The sequence below is a fragment of the Tigriopus californicus genome, chromosome 9 (genome assembly GCF_007210705.1).
Source record: "Tigriopus californicus strain San Diego chromosome 9, Tcal_SD_v2.1, whole genome shotgun sequence".
NCBI classification, from domain to species: Eukaryota; Metazoa; Arthropoda; class Copepoda; order Harpacticoida; family Harpacticidae; genus Tigriopus; species Tigriopus californicus.
In genome coordinates this window covers 12,533,263-12,550,873 of record NC_081448.1, presented here as the reverse complement: position 1 = coordinate 12,550,873, position 17,611 = coordinate 12,533,263, and the positions used below count along the sequence as shown (strand labels likewise).

The window sequence follows — 17,611 nt, the reverse complement described above, 5'->3', positions numbered from 1 at the left end:
GCACGCTTTTCATACGGCCTTTTTTGCTCCTTCCTTCTTCCTCTCCGCCCTCCACACNTTTTTTTTTGCTTTTCTACCCGCTTCTCTGAGACATCAGACATCCGTTCAGCCAGTCCAATCCGTATCAAGTTAGAAACTTGGGAGCTGTTTTTTTTTTGATATACTAGATTTTCAACATTCACAAGGTCACTCTAAAACAACAAGACCTGATCCAGTCAAATGTCGTCCCCCTACGATGGCTTTTCCTCCTCTTAGATGTTTGTACCATTAGATCGTGTGTGCGTGTGCGGCGTGTCAACTGGTTCGGGAAGGTTTTTGAAGGTCAAGCTGCTCATCCTGATTGTTGGATGTTGTCCGTGTCTGTCTGGATAGATTGGAACCCTAAGTGAAAGTGGCAGGACAGCCTTGTTTGCTTTTTGCACTAGACTCTACTATAGCCCACACATCCGACCCCAATGATTTGCTACCAATTGCTAGATGCTAGCGAATTGAGGGCGGAACGGAACACGGGTCGTCATCACCATCATCATCACCATCATCATCCATGCTTCTCCTCACACCTTTGTTTTAGCCACCCTTAATACTGCTAGTTCGCCCCGACCTTCGGCTGCTACTTCCACGCAACCACCTTCTAGTTCAGTTCCTACCCAACGAAAACAAAGACCAACCACGACAACCACTGCTTCTACTGCAAATGCCCAGGTGAACCAAATGAACCAAGGGCGTGTTGGTGTAGTCTCCTCCTCCTGCTCCTCATCACGGAGACGAGACAAATCAGCCTCTGATGAAATGGTTCACCATAGAATAGATGAGGACCACATTGATACTAGGAGGGAAATCAAGCCTCAAGCGAAGAGTAAGTAAGCTTCGCTTTCGGACTCTGTTTGAATCGAACGAATGTTCGGAGGATTTGACCATAACATCTCCTCTTCTTCTTCTTCTTCTTCTTCTACTACTTCTTCGTCTCCACTTCTTGATTCTCTGATGCTTTGAGTACGACTTCTGTAGCTCTTCTTGACTGGGTGGCTTGTTACATTCGCGAAACATGGGTTACTTCAATCTGCTTGCCTTCCAATTCATTTCACTTGCCTTGGGAGAGACTGAGGCTTTGATATGAGTTCACACTCTTAATGACAAAAATGGCTCAGTACATTCTTAACACGAGTACTTTAAGAAAGCCGAAGAAAAGTAGACTCAAGTACACTTTTTTTGCGGACACGAAACAAGTCACTCAATACTTGACGTGAAAACAACCACCACTACATCCACTTCTAGAGCCTATTTGCTTTGCTTCTATTGCATTTCCAATGAATCCGCATGATCCTACTTTTCCTCTGTCCGATCCCATTGTTCCACACCCTCCTACTCTATTTGCTACAAACTAGTTTTGTGCATTCAAAACCTATTACCATTACGTACACTCTACTTCACGCTTAGACCATTAATATCTCTTTGTCCCTTGTCTCAAGTAATAAGATAAAAGTAGAACGAAAAGAGACCTCTCTTCAGCCCATCAGGAAGCGAAAAGACGAGCCCAACCATATCTTGTTCCGTAAACCAGATCTCTCTGAATTATACTAGAACGTAGAGTTGCATCCCAAGTTGCCCTAACGTTGTCTGGATGCTGCCATCATCACTTTCCTCCAGATCTGTTTCTCCCTTGTCGGTGTTGATTGTAGAATCCATTACTCTTGCCGTCTTGGTTTTTTTCTTCCTGGCTTTTATTCGCACTCTTGCATTTTTATTCATCACCATTGTCTGTCCGCTAACCAACTTGGGAACGAAACCAAATGGAACAATTGGAGACAGACGTAAGATTAATCCTACCAGGTCTCGTAACGTTTTTCTCATCACGTTTTATAACTGTCTTCGTTTCCCGAACAAAATGAGGAGGTCCCTTGTCATTCCCGACTTTTTCTTCTAGATGAAACTGGAAGCAGTGGGAGTCTGGCTCATCGCCCGCCATCGGCCGGGAAGCTATCAGGACCCGGGGGCTCAGTGCCCGAGGTTGGTCGGTCAGCTCCGGATATTACTCGGCGACCATTTTCTAGAAGCTCTTCGGCCAGAACTGGACCATCTCGGGATCACTCGAGACCCCCATCGGCCATTGAGAACCACATGGACTATTTCCGGGAACCCGTGGTCAAGTCACCACCGGAGCCTACCCGCGTGAAGAGCCCCGAGGGATCGGTCCGATCACCCGATCCGATTAATTGGACCGTGCCTTTGGATACGGGCAAGACGTTCTCCGTGACTCAGAGTGTGAAAGATGGAGGTAAAATTTGAGCTGATTTCTTTAAGCAGTTATGGTGGCCGGGTTATGAGCACACGGTGGTTAAAAAGCGTAATTGAGGAAATACGCAAACACGTTTTGATATTTTTCTCGTGCACAAAAGAGACATCGGAACGTCGTTGAGCGTCTTACTTCTTGTAATTCTAGCGGCAGGCTAGATATTTCCACGCCGTAAAAACATAAAAAGATGTTGTAATTTTCAAAAATCTTTTTGATGGAAATTAGAAACGCCCTTGGATAGCACTTGAATAAACATCCGTTTATGATCAAGTAAGGTGCTAATAAGCTATATAAGTGATCAAAGTTCTGTTTTCATTGTAAACTACCCATTTTGCTCCCGTTGTATCTTAAATCAAGACAATTGATAACAATTTTCAATTTCAGGAATGTACATACAATACATCTTATACAATTTTTCAGCAGCTGAACATGTGTGATGATATCGCTTAAAACACTAGACGATTCTTGGAATCATTTTTCTACCTTTTTTTTAAAACCATCTAGTTCCATTTGATATTTAATATTGGCTTAACAGATCATGTTCTAATTTTCACTTCAGTGTTAATTAAACCATCCCTGGGGTCACATGGGATGCAGATTGATGCATATTGCTTCTGGAATGGCGCCAACTTTGGGTTTTTAAAAAGGCCATTTTTCAAGAAAGGTGCTATTGAGCGATAGATGGCGATCTGTTCTGAAATAGTGACGTTATCTTAGATACGTCTATCCATTAATTGCGACCTATTTATGGTCACCAATAACAGGTCGTAGAAAGGGCTAATATCAACTCGAAACGAATTTTGTGAGTATATTCACATCCATGTCACTCGCATCTGACCATGATCTAAAACAAAAAAAGGAGCTACAATAGTTGTTTCTAATGCATTGTACAAGCTAACTTTTAAGAAATCATTGCGCCCCATGGGCTTCCTTTGTCTAATTTGACAATCGTAAGAGCCGACGGACACTTTGGGGTTGAGTTCATCATTGGACCTGCAGGTCGAGTGGCAATCGGTTTTTGGGTACCACATTATGAGCTCATCTTCAGAGAGATAGAGAAAAGGGAAGGGCTCCGAGATTCTCCCAGAAGGGCTTAGAAATGTCACTTGCCAAGCAAGCAAGCCAGCCAGCCAGAAAGCAAGGAAGCCACCATTGTGTAAGTGGATTTCTTTTCAGAGTCTGCACGCCACAGTCCGCTCAGTGACCATTCCAGTCATTTTGATAGCGTCTCCGGCACGGCCATAAATCTTGGAAGTGGAGCCGGAAGTTTGAGTAGTTGGTCTGGGAAGAATGAATCCCACCACAGTGGGCTTCACCATCACCGAAACCACCAGCCCAAGATGTCTTCCTTGGCTAAAGAGGCTCGCGATCTCCAACCCGGACACACCAAGGACTCGACTATGACCAAACCAGCGTTACCGTCTTCCGGTGAGTGAGTGCTCTTGTCCTCTTCATCCAATGAAGACAATAAGATTAACAACCAAAACAAGGAACGGACGATCTGTTTCCATTGTGCAATTAAACCCACCCTATCTCAATGGGTGAGAAAGAAAGGGGATCTTCTCGACAATGGCCTTCTGAGACCATGGCTTTTCAATCAATCTTTTCCGTGGGAACAGAACGATGCACTTTTTGGTGCAGTTTGTGGAAATAGTTTTCCATTGTATTCGAAGCGTGTCGGCATTTTGGCTCTCTTTGGCTCTCTCTAGCTCTCTCTGGAGCAAGCCAGGAAGTCCAGTTATAAGGGCTAGTAAGGGTTATTCACCGGGAAAGGCTGGAAAAATTGGCCATTCGTTCCTTCGATTGGCAACCAACAATGGTTTGGGGAAGGAAAGGACGGCCAAGAAAGGAACGCAATGCCCAAGTTGTTCCATCTAAGAAGAAGGTCCTCTTTTCACCTCACGGGTGCTTATTATACCCGGTTTTTTTTCTTTTCTCTTTTCATTTGCTGCAGCTCAATCTAGTCGCGATGACATTGACGAGAACTCCAATTCAGCAGACATGGAGAAGATCCAACCCGCGGCCATTCGCGATCTGCCAGCCTCGGATCCGATGATGACCTCCGTTTACCAACCGGGCTCAACCTTGAATGAGGCCGACGATGAAGGGAGCCCTCACGACAACGATCCTCGCCTCAATGGAAACGGGACCGTGGAAAAGCACGAGGAAGAAGAGGCCAAGGAGAAGGACAGTCGGAAGGACCAACCCAAGGGTCCGCCCAGCACCACGAAGGCCGTTCCAGGCACATCGCTCCGTTGCCTGGAGGACCCTTCTTTCGCCTTTGATGCTTCGCCCAAAGTGATCCCGCCACCCGAACCCGTGGCCCCAGCTCAACCCTCGCCCCGCAAACCCGCCTATCGAGTCTTGGAAGATCCCATGATGATGTCCATGTACGATCACTCTACATCCGCCGAGGCATCCAAAGCTAATCCCAACCCTGCAGGAGCTCGAGCTCATGAAGTCTTGGAAGGGGCGAGAGAGACGTTTGATAAGTTCTGGGGAGCCCCGCCCCAAGCCCAAACCAAGGAGGGATTCGATCCGAAATAGACCCGACAAGTATCCCGACAATTTTTAGTGGCAGGATTTGAATTTGAATGAGGAGACTTGGGTGGTGGTCTCACGATCAAAATACTTCATAGTTCCTCGACCATCCCTTGGAGGAGCATTCGAGCACATGATTTTGATTTCGAACAACCGAATACTTTTGTCTTGAGTGAAGATCTATTCTTTTCGCATCTTACTTTATATAATCAAGGAATTGACTACGGTAACCCTGCATAGACAACGGGAACGAACAATTTCCAAATTGGTGCTCAAACCAGGAGGAAAAAAAAGCGACAACTTCCCGGTCGAGATGGGTGGATTGCTTGGTGGATTGGTCGTCGGTGACAAATGGATCCTTCTCCAAAGAAGTTTCGATTAGTCTGCAGAGCAAAATGAACGAAGAAGTGTTGTCACTTGATCTATCGAAAAACTACGACATAACTCTCTACTACTAACTACTACATAGAAGAAAAAAAAGACAGCCAGACACAGCACACAAAATGTACTCCTCCTACTTTTCTTTCCTAAATCTCATTGTAGCGTCAGCTCTGAAGCGAAAAAAAAGACACCTTGGTTGTTTCCAGGCAATTTGCACGCGTGAATGACACGGATTGGTCTCAAGGTTTTATCATTTGATCAATATTTATTTACCGAATAAAGTTGTTTATACAAATACCGTCAATCGTAGTCATTTTGTCTTCTCCCCCAAGGATGATTTTCTGCTAGTTATAAAAGTGGAAGAAAACACTCATCCCGGGCATTGTTTTATTATTAGCGTAACAAATAAGAATAGGAAGCTTCTCCTCGGCTGAACTGGTTATTAGTGGGTCCCGACCACGCCAAAGTCCACGACAACCACTCTAACTGCTCATTTGTATCGTTAAAAAGTAAGGCTTATTAATTTAAAAGAGACAGGGGCGAAACAAAAAACCACAGGGTTTCTTTTTCTTCATCATTGTATCAGGGACGAAATGTGGTTCTGGAAGTTGAAATAGGGTGTTGTTGACTGGGTTTTGATTGAATTGTCCTAAAGTGGAACAAGGAAATGTTTCATCCACGATTACTGACAATTAATTGTCTTCCACAAAAGTAAAGTCGTCGTCATCGGACGCTCTCTTGATACTCCGTATGTACACACACAAATGAACGAGCCCAAATCATCCGAACAGGGCGTGTCTTGTCACTCGTCCGACTTGCTGCTGGGTTAGTAGTGGAAAATGGGAGTGGGGGCCCCCGGGGGTGGGTGGGGTTGTGGTTTTACGGAAAGGGTGTGTTTCACTAGCCTCTGAAAGCATATTCAAGATCACAGTGTTGAAAATCTTCTTCTTCTTCTTCTTGTTCTGGCGAAAGAGAGAAAGAAAGCTCGATTGATTGATTGATTAAGCTTGCGATTCTCCAGTCCGATCGGTCTCGTCCAAAAGTGCTTGCGATGGTTTGCCAGACGATGGGTCCGCATCGGAATCCGAATCATGGCAAGCTGGCCTCGATTTTCCCTCGTGCAGTTGTCTGAAAAGAGCCAAAAAACAAGTTGAGAAATGGGTTGCAAATAATCCGGCCTTGTTTTGGGGCATGGTCATGTCTGAAGCAGGTCAAGTGGGAGTTAAATATGGTAATGTTAATATGGACATGCATTTAGATCGTGGAGGTCGATGCAGTTGAGTTATGGGAATGCAAATAAAACAGGTAATTAGTAGGGTTGGTAAAAAATGACAAATAGGGTTTGATTTGTTTTTCCATTAGACGATTTACCATTTTTCGTCTCAATTGCAATTTTGAAGTCAAATGTAACTGAGAATTGTAGGTGAATTGATAGAATTAAGCAAGCAATTTTAGTAGTTTTCTTAGGACTCTTAAGATTATACAGTCGTTTTTTATAGTCAGAGTTTGGTTAGGGCGTTACGTTAAATACACGTAAAAGTTATTGACGAGGCTTGGAAGTGAAATGTTTCGGGATTTACTTTTTATTGTGAGGTTATTTATCAATTCATTTGCTGTTTTTCAGGTTTAAAAATCTTTGTTTACCATTTCTTTCACTAAAAAGCCCTACTTCATTGGCCACAACTTGCGCACCCCAAAAAACAAGGTCGAATTGTATTTTACATCTTCAGTCTGTTTTGGCAACACTCATTGCCGTTGTCTGGATTTTCCAGCTGATATTTTCAGCGGATTCCATTTCAACTTCTTTTCGTTATTCTTTGAGCAGCTTTTCTTTGGCGTGTTTTGTGTTTTTGTTGGGCCCAATCAAAATTTGAAAGGGTTCTTCTTAGTTCCTCCTTTGGGAAAGTTTTCCACAAAAGGCTCTTTTTAGGAAACAAGTGCAGAAAACCAGAACACAAGTGATGTAAAAAGAGACAAAGTTGGCTCGAATCTTGCCAATCATTCGTTTGTGCAGTCTTAAATGTTGCATGTTATGGTGTTGGTGAAACCTTCCATTGCAGACAATTAATGGTGAATTTGAAGCGGACGTCAATATTAACGGAGTTAATACAACACAAAACCAAACAGAGCAACTTTGTCCTCATGCACATTCATTCATTCATTCATTCACCTATTGATTGATTCTCGGAGGGAGATGATTACCTTTTAATGGTAGTGGTAGTAATGGTAGTAGTAATAAATTTGAGACCTCAAGGCTGTCAAAGACTTGTTTTGAGGCTAATTAGGGGTGGTTGCTTGAAGTAAGAAGCAGGTTCAATTTTGAATGGGTTAAGCAAACCTAAGGTGGGGAATAAGGATTCATGGATGATCATCTTCTTTGAGCCAATGGATATGATGGACAATCAAATGAGGCCTCATGGCATCATGAAGGCCGTGGTGGTCTTTTCACTACTTACGATTCGGGTTCTTCGGGCATGGGCTCGAGTGTTCGGGAAATGGATCCTCGGGTCAAATGGGAGGCTCGGCGATCGAAAATGTTGCTCACATCGTCATCCGATGAGTCGCTGTCTCCGTCGCTGTAAACCAAGGGTGAGAAGTCAGTGAGAGAAACTCTTTGATCATCATCATTACCGTCATCAACTTGGTCGTGATGACTTGCAAAGGTGTCCAAACTGTCTGGGTTTGGCATTGGCGAAATTCTTTGCCTGCACACTCAGCGCTTCTTTAAAAAGAAATCCCAATTGACACACAGGGTAATACTGGACACGAGGATCAGATTAGTCATTCCCCAGGGGAATTCTCAGATAAGAAAACCAGACTCGGCGCTTTTTTTTGGCTTTGAAAACGAGTAATTCTCACCTAAGGATGGAGTCGGAGTCGGAATCAATCTCGCCGTTCATGGCCGTTTGCAGGTCTTCGATGCGTTTCATGGCCAATTTGAGGTCGTTCTTGGCAGTCACCGTTTCGGCCTCGGCTAATTCGAGCATTTTCTCGAGCTCGTTCTTCTTGGAATTGACCTCGGTCTCCTTGGCTTGAAGGTTGGTGAACTCCTCCTTGAGGTCTCGCAATTGGCGTTGAAGCTTTCGAACCAGTTCTTGGGCACTGTGCTCCTTTCCGCGCAATTGGTCGCATTCAATGTTGATCTTTTCAATGGCCTCTTTCAAGCGATTGATCTGAGTCTCCATTCGGCCACGGGTCGTTTGCTCTAGGTCCAATTTCGATTCCAACTCCTTGATCTTGAGCTCGAGGCGGTGATGTTGGGCCGTGGACACGTTCTCGCCCTCCATGGATTGAACCTTGGCCGTGAACTCGGCCAGTTGCTCCTTGAGCTGGTTGCGCTCCTCCTCCAAGTCCGAGATGGCATTGGCTTGCTCGTGGATGGTGATCTGGTCCACGGAGAGCTGACCCACCGAGGCCTTGTATTTCTTCATGACCTCGCTGAGCTCGGAGTCGTTGTCCTCGAGCTGAGTGGCCAAATCGGCCTTCTCTCGGCCGATGCGGAAGAGCTTGTCCTCGACATCGGATTTGGATCTCATCACATCGTCCAATTGTTGCTGGACGTCCGAGAGCTCGAGGTCGGTGTTCTGTTTGGCCTTGATGGCGGAAATACGGGCAAACTCGGCATCTTCGAGCTGAAAAATGGAAATCAAATATAGATTCAATGATGTGCTCTGGATTTCAAGAATTCTCTCTAACGGTCTCGAGAGAGATTAGCTTGGTATTCTTACTTGATTCTTGAGCTGCCGGATCAGGGATTTGTTCGACGTCTCATTGCGAGATCTCTCCAGCATGTATTGAGCATCCTTGAGGAGAGCCTTGGTCCGCTTCAAATCCTTCTTGAGCTTGGCCACCACATCCTCGTCCGTGGAGCGAGAGGCCAGATCTTGAAGATTGATGATCTTGGTCTCCAACTCGTGCTTCTCACGGACGAATCCGATGCGTTCCTCGTGTTCGGACTCGAGCTGCTGCTCCAAGGCCTTGACTTTCTTCATGGCTGCATTTCGGGCATCTTCCAACTCATCTTCCTTGCTACTGATCTCTCGGCGATGATCCTTCTTCAGGGCGGCCATGGACATTTCCAACTTGATCTTGGCCTGCTCCAACATTTGAACTTGACCGGCCATGTCATCCAATTCCTCCTCCTGCGAGCGAGCAAAAAGTGTGGGTGTGTGGGTGTGTCAATTAAAACTCGGCGAAACAAACACTTGGTTTTTTTGTGCCTCTCTTTCTCTCTACGTTCAAGTTGAACACCCTATCCGATTCGATTATTTGGGCCCTCGTCATGAGATCACTCATTCATGAATGTGCGAAGGCAAAACTGAACGGGGAAAACTTCGTTTTTCTTCACATTGGGTGGGCAATTCGCGCCGCTTCAGGTCATCTCCATCCCGAGATCAGAGCTCCTTCACTCAGCATCAATCATCATGATAATATTAATACCAATAACAGCAGCAACAACAGCAGCAGCAACAACAACAACAATGCGATGGTCTTACCTGCTCTTTGAGCCTCTTTTCGAGGTCGTTCTTCTGCCGTTTCAAGGAGGAGACCTCTTCATCGGTGGTGCCGCCGGAATGGAGATCCTCCAACTCCTTGCTCAAGGCCGAGATCTTCTCATCCTTGTAGTCCAAGTCCAGCTTCATGGCCTAGAATATACATAGGTAACCGACATCAATGACCAATTCAAATAAGTTAATAGAACGAACAGATATCCACATCTGGTGGAAATGCAGCCAAACTAGTACTCCAGTGAGGTTCAATTTTCAATCGTCAAGTGACCTTCACGCTCTTTGGCACCGTTTTTATCCCCTTTCATCTATAGTATATTACGATTCAGAAGGGGGAAGGTTTCTCGTGCTTCGTATCAATTTTCCTTCGAAGAGGTAAAAATCGAGGATAAGCCAGATAATTCAACAGGCAACACCCTTTTTTTTCCTCCCGTGTCAAGGTCTCACGCCCCAAGAGATGGAAATGCATCATTGCTGTCCCAATTAAATCTCTGTTCGGCGAGCAAATTCTCGCTCACTTCCTCCTCCAATTTCTAAATCCCATCCTGGAAACCACGGCTTTATGAAAACCAAGTATGCAACTCATTAACCTTGGGATTGAATGGCGAAGCTGGAGGTGGTGGCGATGATTCGGGCACAAAACCGAGCCAAACAAACTACAAAGTCCACAATTGCCGAACACTGCACCGCACTCAGCACCTGTGTGTTCGTTTGTCATAGCGACTTCACACCTGTGTTTTTTAATTTTAATGCCATTGTTCACCCGTACAACAATCACCGAAAAAATCGAGAAGGTCTACACTACAACGTAATAGTATTCATACGATATTTCACGTCATTCGTGCGGGATCAAACATTCCCTCGTTCGTTGGGTTCGTTGGTTCGTTCGTTCGTGTGTTCGTGAAAGAGAGTCAATGATAACTGTCCATGTTGAAAGAAACTCTCAGAGCTGAACTAACCGTCATCAAGCGACTGGATGGATGGATGGTGGTGGTGGTGGTTTGCACATCCTACCACCACTCCCCACCAATAGAACTAGCAACCAGTCCGGGTTGTTGGCTGGTACCTTCTCAACGGTGGTTCCATCAGCTGTGTCCCGCCACCAACCAGCCGAAATTCACTTTTACTTACAATCAACCGAAATCACCCACCAACAGCAGAAAAGAGAGATAGAACACAACAGAGAGAGAGAGAAAGAAAGAGTGTCGTTCTTGTCGAATGCTCGTCACGCACTTGCATACGCGATTGTCGCGAGTACGAGTGTGTTTGAAATCTAGTTCCATGTAGTAAGTATGCGTGAACGTACGTACAGTACATGATAGGATAGTTCCAGGGTAGTTCTTGTGGTCTTGAATTGGCCAAGAACTCGTCCATCTTGTTCGTTTTCACATTGTTTGGGAACCGCAGAATAATCGCATACGATCCACAGAGAGACACTGTTTAATCTCCTACCATAACCCGTACATATCCATGCACTTTCGTCGCTTGTTCATATAATATCATGTACGTACAGACAATAACAGGGTTCATTTTGTACAGTGTCAGTCTGGGTTGAAAGTAGATCTCGAGGATTGTGGTGGCACGATCTATGGAATTTCCCTGACACACTTGTCTTTTCTCATTGTGGTCATCACTATTCCAGAGATAAAAGACACCTTTCACTCCAGAGGCGTGATTTTCGCTTCCATCTAGTCATGGACGTGTCTTGGACCACAAAACCACGACCGCCGAACGCTTGTCCACTGCCAATTTCATGCCAATGAGCCCATATCACATGTCTTATCACAGCTAATCAGGGGCCAATTTGGGCCCATTTATCCAGAAGGAGCTCAAGAAGCACTCCCTCTCCCTCCATCACAACTAATAACTAACCCAATGGTTTGAAGTGCATGCACTCAAACTCCAAGACTGGTCTCCTCCTCCTCCTCCTCATGACCATTTAATGAGAGACGGAAGGTCTCATGGACATTGACTTTTATAGCCTCGGACAGAGTATCCCTATTGTTAATATAAAAAAAAGACGTACGTGTACATCTTGTGGATCTCTTGGAAGTCGGCGAACAAAGACGATCAGGGCGTTGCCGCCATTTCTATCCACTGTCCCGCCCACCAACCTAATCAATTACAGATGTTGTGTGCCATTTTTGAAAAAAAAGAAGAATGCACTTCACCTTGAACTTGTGGAGTGCAAATATTCACGGTTATATGAATGTATTCGGGTATGAACGAGACTGGATCTGGAAATGTGTGAGACATCCACAATCAGTGGACCGTATTGTTCGCTCATTGTGCGAATACGTGTTGCATTGCATAGCGAGGGACCACCGCCGAAAAAGTCATAAATCAGACATAACTAATCTTGGGCATGAATTGGGATTCTTCTTCAGGCAGACAATTAATTAACACCAATAGTAATAGTGGATGTATAGGTACAGGTATAAGCTATAAGCGTGCGTCTATGTGTGCGCAGTGTGGCTTTTAATCACCTCTCGAGCAAATCTCGAGCCTGATTGTCGGTTGAGCGTAGCAGGGCCTTTTGTGGTGGTTCGTTCTACGATTCATTTACGAATCTACGATTCTATCCTGGGCAAACACTCCTCCAGATGACTCAGCACATGTCTTCATCTCTTTAAACGGAGGGATTTTATGGTTTCAAACACAGATAATGCCATCTGGCTTTGTCTCGGATTCGATGTGGAGCCGGTAATAAATCCTTGGTTAGGACGAGCTACTCACTCGAACCTGAAGTGTCGGTGGAGATCCGACCGAACAAGGAAATAATAATTATCGTTTTCCTGAAATTTGATACTCCTTCCTTCGCTTCTTCAAGACCTGAGAAGGTGACTGAAGTGGCGAGGATTAACGAACGGGATCTTCAAAAAGCCATTGCTGCATGCTTTGCTCGACTGTTGGTTGGCATGTCAAGCCACCATATATTCCGACGGGTCTTTCAATCTTGAAGGACCAACCGTCCAGGGATAAAAGAAAAAAAGAGCCTGCTACCATTTTTCTATCGGACATGCCTCCAAGGGCCTTCTTATAGAGATCTCAAATCAGTCCCAATCAACTCGATCTAGTGCTCGAGTATCATCATGGATAAGTTTGGGAGGATTTAGAGGCGGGGGAATGGTGTATTTACATTCACTGTACACAAAAACAAGTGGAGAACCACAAAGCGAACAATACGAAGCATTATGATGGCGGCCTCATCGTTCCCTATTCCCACCCACCTACGAGATAAAATGGTTTCCAATTGGTTCGACCAAAAGTGGAGTTTGAAAATCCCAAAATGACTGACCAGACGGGCTCCAAACCAAACCATAATCAGTCTCCCAAAAATTGCTCGCACACAAGTTGACTCACATAACTTGTCCATTAAGCCCTTGAATTGGACCTGGTTGTGGCGAGATTGTCGCCAGTCGTCATTGCATGATTATACGGTCCCACCTTGAGAAAAATTAGATATGCATCGTGTTGGCTGGGTTTAGCGAGTTTTTAGAGATTATGTAGATTGGCTCACCTTCTCTAGTGCTTAGTACGTACTCATCTCATTCTAGGAAGACAACTAGTGCCTTCTCTACTCCAGGTATTGTACAGTACATCCAAGAAGAAGAAAAACGTATGTAAATCGCAATTTACCTTGCTCAATGCCATTTTATGTAGTCAAAAAATGCATAATTACAAGCCAAAATTTCATGGGGTGGTACCGCAAGGATACCTTATGTCGACGGTCATGGAGGGTGATCTTATTACGTGCAATTTGTCCTGGATCCAAGCCATGTTTCCAATGACCTTGACAATGCGGCTACGGTCTATTATCGTTATGATTAGGTTCATCTTCCTCATCCATCCATCCGGGACATATTGCTCAGGAAATTGAATCAGAAAGAAGGAAGCCCAGGTCCAATAATCTTACGGGGTTCAAAACACGCACATCAAGAAGCGATTGAGATGATCAAAACGTGCATCTTGTCTTTTTAGCCTTTGGCTAAATCCATCTAACCCATAAGGTGCATGGTGCTTCTGAAGACAAGTCTTGATGCGAGTACTTTATGAAGTCATCAATCCATTGCCGCACTTGACAGCGGAATAATTAGAGGCATGAGAAATATCCCTGCATCTACCTCGAATTTAAAGTGAGTGTTGAGCGGATATGGCACCCATTATGGTTTGGAATTAAGTTAGTGCTCGAAAATGACGCCACAAGAACCGGGAAGCAAAGGTGGTTTCTTGCTGCCATGAGCGAGCTCGATTGGGGCGGCTGAGTCATCATGGATCACGGCTCCTATTGTGTCCTTCCGACAAATCAGGTAGACACACATAGACTCCGATAAAAAAAACCCCGATAGTCGTCCGAATCTGCGTTGAGATTGAGTCGAGTGTACCCAATAAAAACAGAAGACTGAGACCGGCTAAATAGGGCAGTGGTGCCAGAACATAGGCTATCTGAATACATCTTCTTTCCCCCTTCCCCCCATTGAAAAGAATCACATTCGAAGTTCCCTCCCCCCTCTCCTTCTTCGCCGTCGTCGTTAAGTCTTTCTTACGATGAGGGCTATGATGGGATATGGTTGGTGTGAGTCATCTATTAGAACCGGCTAACCAACCAACCAACCAGGCGCCAACTACCTTGCCAGCAACCTGCGTTGGAATGTCCTTGGCAGGAAGCAAGACCCAAAATTGAACGAAGAACAACCCTGCCAGATCAAGGAGGAAGCAACATGACTGAGCTACAAAAAATAAGTTTGAAGTGAAGGGACCCTTTATCTTGATTACTGGGGATATGTGAGCGTAAGACGTGTGTACGCGCGTGAGTGTATTTGTATGCAGTTAGGATGGAAGCCCAATCCTGACAATAATAAGTACCATTCCATCTCTGATCTGCATCAAGGAACCAGACAAACATCAAGAGGCTATTTATGGTGTGTATGTGTGCAATCGATGACCCTCTAATTGGCGGCTTTTCGAGGTGATTCGGTATCTGCTGTGAGAATCTCTACGTTTTGAAGTAGATCGATTGCTCTCTTGAAGCTCAGTTGGATTTAGGAGCCTTTTCCTCCCACAAAAAGCCACAGCAAATTTGTATCAAGACGGCCGAAAGGGTTGTGAGAGACTTGCCACTATTGTCCTGGAAGGATAATCCAAATCTCCGAGATGACATTTCTCCCTTGGCCGAAAAGGTCAACCTACTGCAATCTTCTACTAAGCCAGGAAATGGCTTTGAAGTCGAGATCAAGCAGCCCTGAGCTCATTCCCAAGATAATTGTGTCATGGATACACAGGGCCGCTAGGCAATGGCCAATATGAGACATATCCTACCCATTACCAAACAAGTAAGTGCTCGCTTGGCAATGCAAACTTCCCCTAAAGGATCACGAGAGTAACTAACTCCAAGAGGCCTTGGCAGCCACGGTCAAAGAGATCGGTGTATGAGTACGAGAAAAGTCAGTCAGAGTGAGAGCTGGTTCAAGGAGAGGTAGTAGACATGTTCGTGTTCTACTGTCGAGTGCGTAGGCCCTCGACGTACGTACGTAGTAGTGGTTTGAGATGTCAAGGGGTCAAAATGTCGCGACTAAGCGTACAAAATATGCGTTGTCGGCATGCACACAAGCAAGCGAGTAGGCATATACTTTACTGATTGTGGGGCATGATGGTGTTGTACCTCTCGAAGGGATTGACTAGTGTCATTTAAAAGGGCTTGGTTCGTCCAATAGGTTGGTGACCCTACCAAATTGTGGTTGTATGATCCTTTCCCGTTGGCGAGACTGTTCTTGCGGTTGTTGTGCTCCAGACGCATGCCTGAGTTTTGCTTGGGATCCAGGGTCTCAATCACAAGTGTCGAGGTCTGATTATGCAGACTGGGTTTCTTCCGCCTATCGGAGATGATGATAGTCTTCTCCTCGATCACTCTCTCATTGCGACCCCTGTATTCGTCCTCCTCGTAAATGGTGGATGGCACTGGTGACATGGACGACAGAGGGGGAGCCTCCGTAGTGGCTTGGTCTTCCACGGAAGATGACGATGTTTCTTGGACCACATTCAGGGATTCCTGAACCACCTCCGATACCTTGGGCAAGGACTTCAGTGAATTCTCTCGAGTGACGGTCAGGGACGGGATAATTGGCGAAGTTGACGACTTCTCCCTTACCACGCGAGTGGCTGCGGTTTTGGCAGAAGAATTGCCACTGAACTCCGTGGTCGTGAGTGTGGTTTTCTTGACATTGATGGTTACGTTGTTGGCACTATTGTTCTGACCAGAACTGGAAGACTTGGCCCCGTTGGACACGGGTTGAATCGGTAGAGTTTGAGACTTGGCAATGGGTCGCTTGGCCGATGTCGTAGACGTCGAGGATCCAATGGAAGAGTTCGACGGGGTCCTCTTCACTGGGGTTGTTCTTCCTGAACTTGAAGTGGAACTTGTCTTTTGCAGCTTCTGATGCTGGTTAGTTGAACTTGTTGTTGAGGCAGAGCTGGAGGTCTGAGATTTAGAAGCTGATGAAGCATGGGCAGAGGCTCGTGCAGAGGGAGTGACTGGAACGCGGTTAATATTGTTGAAAGCCGAAGACTTTGGCGGGGGAGAAGGCGTTGATGAGGCCGATAATGTCGCCGGTTTGGAAGTGTTTGCCGTCGGGTTCTGAGATTGAATTCGGAATGGCGAAGATCGTACCTTGCTCCCTTGCAAAGGGGTCGATTTCCCTGATCTATCCTTAACAGGAGAGACGGTTTCGGCTTTGTTTTTGATAGCACTGCCATTGCTGGGTTTGGCACTCTCTCCCAATGGACTAGCAGTAGAACCACCACCAGCAGCAGCAGCAGCAGCAGAAGCAGTGGTGGCGGTGTTGGTGTTGGCAGAGAGACTTGATTTGCCTTGAGGGCTTGGGGTGGTAGTGGGTGTTGCGGTGCTTGGTGTTGTTGCTGTTGAGGCCTTTTTGATGGGTGTTGACTGGGTCGATGATTTATTAGCACTCGAGCTGGATGGCGATTCTCCTCCACTGCTGAATTGAGATTTGATAGCGTTGAAGTTCTTTCCAGAGTACGTCTTCGAGAGTGGACTATGGCTTTTTGTAGTGGTTGAAGCGGTCACGGATAGAGTTTGTTGCTTGGATTGCTCAAAAATGGAAATTCTCTCTGAAATGGGCTTCTTCCCAGACTGACTCAACCGTGTGGCAGACATAATGTGTCGTATCTTGGACTCGAATGCAAGATTCGATCGGTGGAGAAAGAGGCAGTAACTTGATCCTGGACGTTTTCAGTTGGAGCTCGAAGAAAACTTCCAACCGATAAATGAAACTGAAGAACAATATCTAATCGAGTGGCACCACTTTGAGAAGAAAAACAATCACAGGTCAATTTTCATCACAGAACGAAGAGCACTTATAACCCACATTCCACCAAAAACTCACGCTAAATCTACGAACATTCGAGACCCTGGCTTTCATTAGGGCTCAGGTAAAGGAGTTCACTTCGTTGATTCCTCAAGATGAGAGATTGTTCTTGATTCTCCACTACCGAGTTATGGGCGCCATGAAGGAGCCGCTGACTATCGTGCACCACTGACAGCAATCTGTTGAAAACTACTGAACTTCGCCAACTCGATCCAGAGGTCTTCCATGCTCCTACCTCCAAAAATGATTCCAACGGAGACATGTGCACGCTCTCTCTCTCTCTCTCTCTTTCTATCTCGCTCATACACATACCCTCCCCTTGTCAGCTAGTCCAAGAGAGGCAACGATAGCCAATATCCAACCGACCAAGCAAGCATCCACCACCAAGTTTGTCTCGAATACAGTCAGGCACTTCTCCTCCCGCTTTGGCCGGTACGGCTTGGGCAGGTCTCCTCGGGGAATACTCAGTTCAAGATCTGCCAGAAGCGAATGAGACCCCCCCC

At 45.6% G+C, this 17,611-nt stretch overlaps 2 protein-coding genes across 6 annotated transcripts in view; one reads left to right on the top strand and one right to left on the bottom strand.

Annotated features, from left to right (window-relative positions):
• The window catches only part of LOC131886489 (mucin-17-like), a gene marked incomplete in the record, with an annotated part of 19,635 nt that extends 14,123 nt beyond the window's left edge, over positions 1-5,512 (top strand). The window contains 4 exon segments of the mRNA XM_059234854.1: positions 572-856; positions 1,925-2,275; positions 3,470-3,721; positions 4,248-5,512. Of these exon segments, the coding sequence (XP_059090837.1) occupies positions 572-856; positions 1,925-2,275; positions 3,470-3,721; positions 4,248-4,840 (1,481 nt within the window).
• Positions 5,513-5,588: 76 nt separating this feature from the next.
• The window catches only part of LOC131886488 (unconventional myosin-XVIIIa-like), an 85,511-nt gene continuing 73,488 nt past the window's right edge, over positions 5,589-17,611 (bottom strand). For 4 of the 5 annotated variants that reach the window (XM_059234851.1, XM_059234852.1, XM_059234850.1 and 1 more), the window contains 5 exons: positions 9,712-9,861; positions 8,944-9,357; positions 8,075-8,847; positions 7,672-7,791; positions 5,589-6,343 (listed from right to left, as the gene is read on the bottom strand). In XM_059234851.1, coding sequence (XP_059090834.1) covers positions 6,217-6,343; positions 7,672-7,791; positions 8,075-8,847; positions 8,944-9,357; positions 9,712-9,861 — 1,584 coding nt within the window. In that variant the 3' untranslated portion in view covers positions 5,589-6,216. Of the gene's footprint in view, positions 6,344-7,417; positions 7,554-7,671; positions 7,792-8,074; positions 8,848-8,943; positions 9,358-9,711; positions 9,862-17,611 lie in introns of all 5 variants that reach the window. The other variant, XR_009373925.1, reaches the window with a different exon arrangement.